The 8,365-nt window shown below is 41.4% G+C and overlaps 2 protein-coding genes across 2 annotated transcripts; one reads left to right on the forward strand and one right to left on the reverse strand.

Annotated features, from left to right (window-relative positions):
- Positions 1-161: 161 nt before the first annotated feature.
- On the reverse strand, positions 162-5,014 carry cops2 (COP9 signalosome subunit 2). The gene is made up of 13 exons (XM_028958347.1): positions 4,739-5,014; positions 3,577-3,690; positions 3,390-3,467; positions 3,115-3,240; positions 2,947-3,036; positions 2,782-2,859; positions 2,272-2,446; positions 1,981-2,159; positions 1,861-1,913; positions 1,549-1,646; positions 1,080-1,162; positions 910-968; positions 162-826 (listed from the first exon to the last, which is right to left on the reverse strand). Exons 1-13 carry the CDS (start codon positions 4,790-4,792, stop codon positions 682-684), a joined length of 1,332 nt encoding a protein of 443 aa, XP_028814180.1. The 5' UTR covers positions 4,793-5,014; the 3' UTR covers positions 162-681.
- Positions 5,015-5,085: 71 nt separating this feature from the next.
- Positions 5,086-8,344, forward strand: galk2 (galactokinase 2). The gene is made up of 10 exons (XM_028958204.1): positions 5,086-5,268; positions 5,349-5,437; positions 5,527-5,650; positions 5,736-5,826; positions 6,230-6,376; positions 6,470-6,568; positions 6,670-6,822; positions 6,995-7,205; positions 7,521-7,722; positions 8,025-8,344. Exons 1-10 carry the CDS (start codon positions 5,219-5,221, stop codon positions 8,233-8,235), a joined length of 1,377 nt encoding a protein of 458 aa, XP_028814037.1. The 5' UTR covers positions 5,086-5,218; the 3' UTR covers positions 8,236-8,344.
- Positions 8,345-8,365: the final 21 nt, after the last annotated feature.

Below are 8,365 nucleotides of genomic sequence, written 5' to 3' on the forward strand. Positions count from 1 at the left end.
GTCTGAATTAATATTAATAATTAACCGGTGTAAGAGTAATAGATTTCAGAAAATAATACCTTGCCTCCTTTAAGACACTTATACTAAAATGTTACAGGCAGTTTTTGAAGATATTTAAGACGTAGTGACAACTAAATACAACCAAAACAAATGTACACAAGTTCATATGAAGCATTACGAGTATTGTTTATTACATTTATTTTCAAAGAAATGTAACAGAGACAATATTTTCTGTAAAACCTAATAGGATGCCAGAGTTGGTGTATTCATTAAACACACTGGTGGAGTCTCTTTTCACAGTTCAGATTGCTGTGCAGAAAATAACATGCTTACTGTGATATATATAGAAAGTGCTAAACACAGATTCTATTAACAACACAGTTTTAACTTAAGTGAGCAATAATCAGTGAAATAATCAAAATTTTATTGAAAATGAACCAAAACCAATATAACCAATATGTATAACTAACTTTCTAATGATAATTCCTGTCTCAATAGTGGGCATTTTAACAGCATGACAATCTGGTTGTCTTTTGGGTTCTTTTGCCCATAGCCTGAAACAAGTGCTGGCACCCAGTGTAACACACACCGGTCAACCAGTACAGCTGTGGCATGATGTGACAGTATTTTTTCTCTTTTTACTGCCCAGTGTTGCCGTATGACAGAGATGAATGACACCAGTCAAGCCAATTTGCTGACAATGGCTTGGTTGAGAGAGTTCAGCTGATTGGTCCATTTATCTAACGCTGTGTATCGAGCCCCTCCTCTCTTCTGGTGGTCAAGCTCCAGAAGCTGATTGACCTGGTCGATGCGCCCATTGATCGTGCTGGTGTTAAAGACACAAACAGAATGTGTGATGTAAACCGTGACACCAGACAACACACAACATTCAACTGTAACATAACTTACTTGTCTAATATGCACTGGACAAGTAGGCTTTCCACATCAGCAACGTCAATGTTTAATTCCTTCCGTGAAGAAAGAAAACAATAAGTACATAACAGATCATAAACAGGCATGAACACACATGAAAAGGAGATGCAAAGCATTAAAAATAAACTCTCAAAAAAGTGCAGTACCTTTGAAATAAAAGGTATGTGTATTCTAGTGTAAGGCTTGATTAACTTGATAAGCACTTGTGTCCTAATGTTCCGCAATAATTCTGAAAAAGAATGAAAAAGAGTTAGCTTAAGCAATGCAGGGCATAACATTACTGTCAGAGTACATATTTTTTTTTTTACACATAAAGCCACATATGCACAATTATAGAGAGTACATTTTGATGATGAAAGAGAGATAGAAAAGTTTTTATGGTGGTTTGTTGTGACAACAGGGAAGAGCAGAAACCCTCAAAATGGAAAGACATTTTAATGGCCATGGCTTTAATAGTCAAGTAAAATTACAGAGAAGGCCATAAAAATTGCATAGATGACAAAAGGAGGTTGAATGTCAGATAAATATCCCTGAAAAGTGTACATTATTATTTGGGGAAGCTGTGACCAAGATGGAAATGCATTAGAAATAGTAAAATAAATGGGAAATACATACCTTCAATATGCTCCCTTATGAAGGGATCATCCATTATATTACTGTGATTTGTCTTCAGAATCTTCTCAAACTCTGTGATGTCGTTATTCTGGTAAGCACTTTCATAATAAAAAAAAGAGAGAATATATATATATATATATATATACCCTATTAGGAGTGTGTGTGTGTGTCACTACTCTGCACCAGGGAACAGGGCAACAACTTGCAACATTTACATAATGTACTTTTTTCCATCTTACTACCTTTTAAGACCAACTGTAATATAGCACACACATATATTAAAAAAAAAAAAAAAAATCCTTACATCCTTACCTTACCAAGTTTGTCATGGCAAGAATCTCTGGGTCATTTTTGTATGGTTTGGCCTAGGAAAAGCATACATGAAAAAACATATCCCATTGGTGACATTTTTAAATCATGCTTAGTTTATACCTCCTGAGAGTCAAAAGGGTTGATCCCAGACTTCATCAGCATGTTGGCCAAGACCAAGTACTTCAGGCAGGTGGTTCGCCTGGGACTTCCTGATTCGTCGTAATTTTTGAAAGCCTCAAAGAAGTCTGTGTGCGCCTTTTCAAATTCTCCTTCTCGTAAATGCATTTTGCCTCCACATTCTAGAAAAAGCAGAATGAATCAATGTTTCAATTTGTAAATTAAAAACTAAATCTTTCCTTCAGCTGGTAAGCATGGGACATGTAAATGTCAAAAGACAACAAATGAAAATACCTCTAATTACCCCCATGATAAGAGGATGGGGGATTGCAGACTTTATGTGTAGTGACTGTTCATAAAGAGCTTTCAGTTTCTTGTTGTTCTTCTGTGCAGTATACATCTGAATTTCCAAAGCGTAGATCTCCAGTAACTGTGTGCCTTTCTTGAGATCATCCTCTCCATCATCAGTCTATGAAGGCATTAGCAAAATTACATTTATATGGCAGAAACAATGAAAGTTTCAGAAACATGTAAAAGATGTGGAGTGAAAGTGAAGTGATTGTCGTTGTGATACTCAGCACAGCACATGGTGACACAGTAAAATGTATCCTCTGATTTTAACAATCACCCTTGGTGAGCAGTGGGCAGCCATGTGTGTGGGGACGGTGCTTTGTTTGGGATTTGAACCAGCAACTTTCCAATTACAGGTCCATTTCCTACTGCCCCTAAACACATCTTACTTTTATGGTATGAATTGCCAAGATTGTTCAGATGAACAGATCTGAATAAAGTTGAAAGTCTTACCTGGCATGACTGATGAAGCTGCCTGAGAATTTTTTGGAGTTTACCATACTCCTCTCTCTCCAAATACAACTTCCCCAGCTAAACCAGACCGAACAACTTATGTTAGAGGAAACACAATTCATATGCTCACACAACACAAGGGATAAAGAAACATTTATATCAAACCTTGGTGTTGGTTTTAAACCAAAGTCTATCATTTTTGGCATCCTTCAGTGCTTCCAAAGTTGTTTCATAAAATTCTTGAAGCAAATCCATCTGATGAATAAAAAAAGATTGTTGTTTCACACTCGGCATGAAACAGTTTGCTTATACTTACATGATAACACATCTTACTTGTTTTGAGGTTGATATATAATCCAGAATAGAGTTGATGGATTTCTCTGAGTAGTTTCGGGTGACAGCACTTCGAATGTAGGTCAAAAGCTGCTTATATCGGTTCATCATTTCTGGGAAGTTTGTCTAAGTAAAATACAAATAGAATAAATAATAAATAAAATAAACATACATACATACATACATACATACACACACACTCCCAAATATAATATATTAAATCAAATCAGGAATCTTTAATATTACACTGTTAGGTTGTGACTGATTTGCCCTACCAGTTTGAAGTTGATCTTGATCATCTGTTTTAATGCCTTGAATCCCCATTCTCCCTTTTCACCCTCAAGTTCAAGTACCTGTAAGAAATTATTCATTTCTTTAAGTCTAAAAAATGTGACAAATGTAGTGTTTCACGAATATATATCACGCACAGGAATACCTCTCAGTAAAATTTAAACGACCAACCTTCTGGAAGCTGCTGAGGGCTGCTTTGGGGTCATCTTCTTTAAGGGCTTTTGAATTGTAATACTGATTCTCCAAGTCCACATTTGGCTCGGAGTTACTATCTTCTGAGTATTCCTTGAATGATAAAAAAAACACAGACATAACAACAATGTGTGTCTACAGCACCTTTTAGTTTTTTTTTTAGTGAAGAGATTGTCACATGTGATACACAGCACACAGTGCACACAGTGAAATTTGTCCTCTGCATTTATCCCATCACCCTGAGTGAGCAGTGGGCAGCCATGACCGGCGCCCGGGGAGCAGTGTGTGGGGACGGTGCTTTGCTCAGTGGCACCTCAGTGGCACCTTGGTGGATCAGGATTCGAACCGGCAACCTTCTGATTACAGGGCCGCTTCCTTAACCACTAGGCCACCACTGCCCTCCTGACAAATGAGCTATTGCGTGCATATGGACAAGCACATAAACGTTATACTGAATCTATTAATTAATTTAGTAGAAATTAATTAACGACAATTTACTATGGAGCCTATCCAATACATGCTCTCTAACTGAGCTTTCTGAGCTTAACATTTTAGGACGGCAAACAAGCGCCCCCAGTGGACATATGTAGTTCTTAGCATAACAAGCTAGTTGCAGTGCTATCTGATATCCTTCAAGAACACGGGAACAAACACAAAAATCAGCAAAAAGTTCATTGCCAGCCTATTAAAGACGCTGGTTTTAGCTGCAATACCAAAGTCCCTCTCACCCACCACCAAGGACTCTTAAAAAAAGACATATTAAGCTAGCTAGCCAGCATGACATTCCTTGAGCCCAATGCATTACATTTTTGCACGGAAACAACGAATAAATCGGCCGATAAAAGTGTATGCGTGCATGTACGGAGGCTTTTTGCTAATGGCCTCGGAACTGTCGGCACTGTGTGTTATTTAGCGCATGAACTTAAGTCTCAATGTTGAACCAGGGGCAGAGCTAGGCTACATGCTAAGCTAAAATAAGCTAGGCTACACCAGGCACCTTGCAAATGGAGCTTAGATGGCCACGCCTAGCACGGCGTGTCTAGTACTGAGACAAACAAACGCAAATCGTCGCCACGTAAAAAAAAAACAAACAAAAAAACATGCGTTCTGCGTGTCATTTATTGCCGCCCATAAAACATACCAGATCATAATCCTCCTCATCATCGCACATGAAATCATCCTCCATGTCAGACATCTTGACCAGAGTATGGAGACTAAATAACTCCCATCAGGCTTTGCGGCTCAATAACGCTCCTTGGCCGAACTCCGGGCCGAACGAACCTTGGCTGTCACCGTGAAAACAGGCGCGGGGTTCAAATACGAAAAAAAAACCCGACACCGACACTGGAGGCAACCCTGCCGGTCCGAGTGTATTTCGGTTTCCCTCGGACGAGCGCTGCTTGCCTTTCCGACTTCTTCCGACTGTGGAAGAAAAGAGCGTTGTTCCCGCGGCTGCTCGCTAGGGGGCGCCAGCATTGCGCGCACGGACGGAGGCGAAGCGATGGCTGCGGCGCCCCGTCTTCCGTGTGTTTCGAGCGACAACCCCGTGGCGTGACAGTCAGCTGACGGGCTGCGCTGTCGTTCCGTCTACTCCGAGCGCACCTTTCACGTCGCCACTACAATGGCAGCCCACCCACCCAAGTTGAAAGCGAACTTCTCCACTACTGAGAGGTACGTTGGCTCGGCAAAAGCACGAGGGCGATGTCGTTACAGCCGCGTTTAATGTAAAGGTTCACTTCTCTCGTTTATAGGTTGCAACGCCTCAGAGAGGCATTTCTGAGCAAGCATGGAGAACCTGCTTCGTTCTATGCAAGTGCACCCGGGAGAGTCAATTTAATTGGTAATGGTGGCGGGCGACCTGCGAAATGCTTGCCCGGATCGCTCCGTGTCTCCTTCTTGCTCAGAAGCGCCACGTTTCTGTGTCTGCAGGTGAACACATCGACTACTGCGGTTATTCTGTGCTCCCCATGGCAATTGAGCAAAATATACTCGCTGCCGTGTCCGTCAACACAAGCCAGACAATTCAACTAGCAAACACTAATGGCAAATACAAGTGAGAGCATTTTGAATGATCATCCTGATACTTTCCACATAGCCCAGTGATGGATGTCATTACGCGCTGTCTTTTCTGATTGCAGGGATTTCGCGGCATCTGCCGACGATCTCCTGGTCGACAGAACGGATCCTCAGTGGCACTACTACTTCCTTTGTGGTGTAAGGGGGATTCAGGTGAATTCTAAAGTTATGAATGGACAGTGCAAATGTTAAGCTTTTCCTATCAATCAAATCATTTTGCAATGAGTTGGTGTTTATAAGGCTTTGAACTCCAGTGCTAAACCAAAGGCTGTGTACACACCGATCAGCCATAACATTATGATGAATATGGACTCCGCTTGACCTCTGGAGGTATGCTGTGGTGTCTGGTACCAAGACGTCAGCAGCAGATCCTTTAAGTCCCATAAGTTATTCCTGCAGGTCTCACAGATTGTCAGTTGAGCTGATTGAGGAGATTGATCTGAGGAGAAACATCAGAGCAATGTGAATTCACACAGAATAAGCCTTGTGCCTATCATTTGCATTAAACCCTGTAGTAATGTTGGTTTTGTTTTTCAATTCATGTTGTCGTCACCAGGAGCACTTCAGCCTGGCTCCATTAGCTGGCATGAAGTGTGTCGTGGATGGCACCATTCCAGCAAGTTCAGGCTTGTCCAGTTCAAGTGCATTGGTGTGCTGTGCTGGTCTTGTCACAATGGAAGCCAATCAAAAATCCCTTTCCAAAGTAAATCAAGTTGCTCATATAAGCATGTAGTGCTAATACAGAGTAATTTTGAGAAAAATGTTAACATGATGCAAATGTTTCTTTGTCCTCAAGGTGACATTAGCTGAAATATGTGCCAAATGTGAACGTTACATTGGCACAGAGGGAGGGGGGATGGACCAGTCCATCTCCTTTTTGGCCGAGGAGGGAACGGTACTAAATTTCTCCATTTAAAACCTTATTTTATGCATGGCACATCACATTAAATGTATTCATGTTGTAGGATGTAATGTTGTCTGTTGTTTTGTTATTAGGCCAAACTGATCGAGTTCAACCCGCTGCGGGCCACAGACGTTAAACTGCCGGACGGGGCGGTGTTTGTGATTGCAAACTGTTGTGTTGAGATGAACAAGGCAGCAACATCTCACTTCAACATCAGGGTGGTGGAGTGCAGAATTGCGGCCAAGGTTCAGTGCCTTTAATTAAACAGTCACGAATCTATCATTTTTATCTATGAATTAATGTGCAAATCACGTAAATGGTTTGCAAAGGGGAAATCATAAATAGCTCCTGTTTTTTATGCCATTTTGTATAAGGCATCATGATAAATGCTGTAAATGTAAGGCCTTTTTGGATCAGATTCTGGCCAAAGCTAAAGGCCTGGAGATGGGACGGCTGCAGAAACTGGGCGAGGTTCAGGCAGAGCTGGGAGTCTCCTTAGAAGACATGCTGGTTTTTGTGGAGGACATCCTTCACCCGGAGCCTTACAGTAAGGACGAGATTTGCAAGACTCTGGGCATCACCCCCGAGCAGCTATGTGCAGACATCCTCAGCACCAACACTCAACATGGTAAGGAGGGAACACGAAACACTCACTAGGACAAATTAAGTCAGTGGTGTATCGTTTTTTACGCTTGTTGTTGATTATTATTTAAAATTGGGGTGCTAGTAGCCTAGTGGGAGGGGTTCCAGGGGTTTTGTCCCTGTAACTACTGATTTAAGTCACTGTGGACAAGAGCATCTAATAAATGCTGTAAATGTAAAATACTTAAGCACATAAGAGAAACTTATAATGATAAAAAAAATCTTTGTTGCAGGAGGATTTTATGTTATACATTTTTTTGTTTGAGTGCAATTGAATGCTCTCTTTTGTATCATTGTATAGTCACCCAGTTTAAACTATACCAGCGGGCAAAGCACGTGTATGGGGAGGCTTCCAGGGTGCTTCAGTTTAAGGCCGTGTGCGACTCTGCACCCAGTGGAGCCGTCCTCCGGCTCGGCGAGCTGATGAGCCAGAGCCATAAGAGTTGCAGGGACCTGTATGAATGTAGCTGCCCTGAGCTGGACCAGCTGGTGGACATCTGTCTGTGAGTAAGCGTGTCTTGCACACTTCTGGAAATACTGGATAAGCTCTTCAATTTGGATTACATCTGATGTTATAACTCCAAAAACTAGTTTTTCTCATTTGCACATTTGGCTAAACAACCTACAATGCCACTACATTAAGAAATGGCATAAAATTCTATAGGAAAAGATTAAAACAGACTTGGCATTTTTCCTGTTTATAACCGCATATAACTGAGACATATAAAAGATATTTCTGCATATAAATGATCCGTCACTGTGCTTTGCAGTGGTGAATCGCTCTCACTGCATTGTCTGTTCACAGGAAAGCGGGAGCTGTGGGCTCAAGGTTGACCGGAGCTGGCTGGGGAGGCTGCACCGTTTCCATGGTACCGAGCGAGAAGATGGATTGTTTTCTCCGGACAGTTCGGGAGCAGTATTACATGCCTGACGCCCGACGAGCAGCTCTAGAAAAACAGAGTCTGTTTGTCACAAAGCCTGGCCAAGGAGCAGCAATATTTACAGAGGATGCGTGAGAACGCTTCCACGAATTACTACTTGAAAAGTACTTGATCAAACTATAGGGATTATAAATCAAGTGAAATCCTAATTCTTTGATATCAATAAAAAAAATTGAGGACCAAAGCAGGGTGCACAACAAGTCTC

The sequence above is a fragment of the Denticeps clupeoides genome, chromosome 17 (genome assembly GCF_900700375.1).
Source record: "Denticeps clupeoides chromosome 17, fDenClu1.1, whole genome shotgun sequence".
Lineage (NCBI taxonomy): Eukaryota > Metazoa > Chordata > Actinopteri > Clupeiformes > Denticipitidae > Denticeps > Denticeps clupeoides.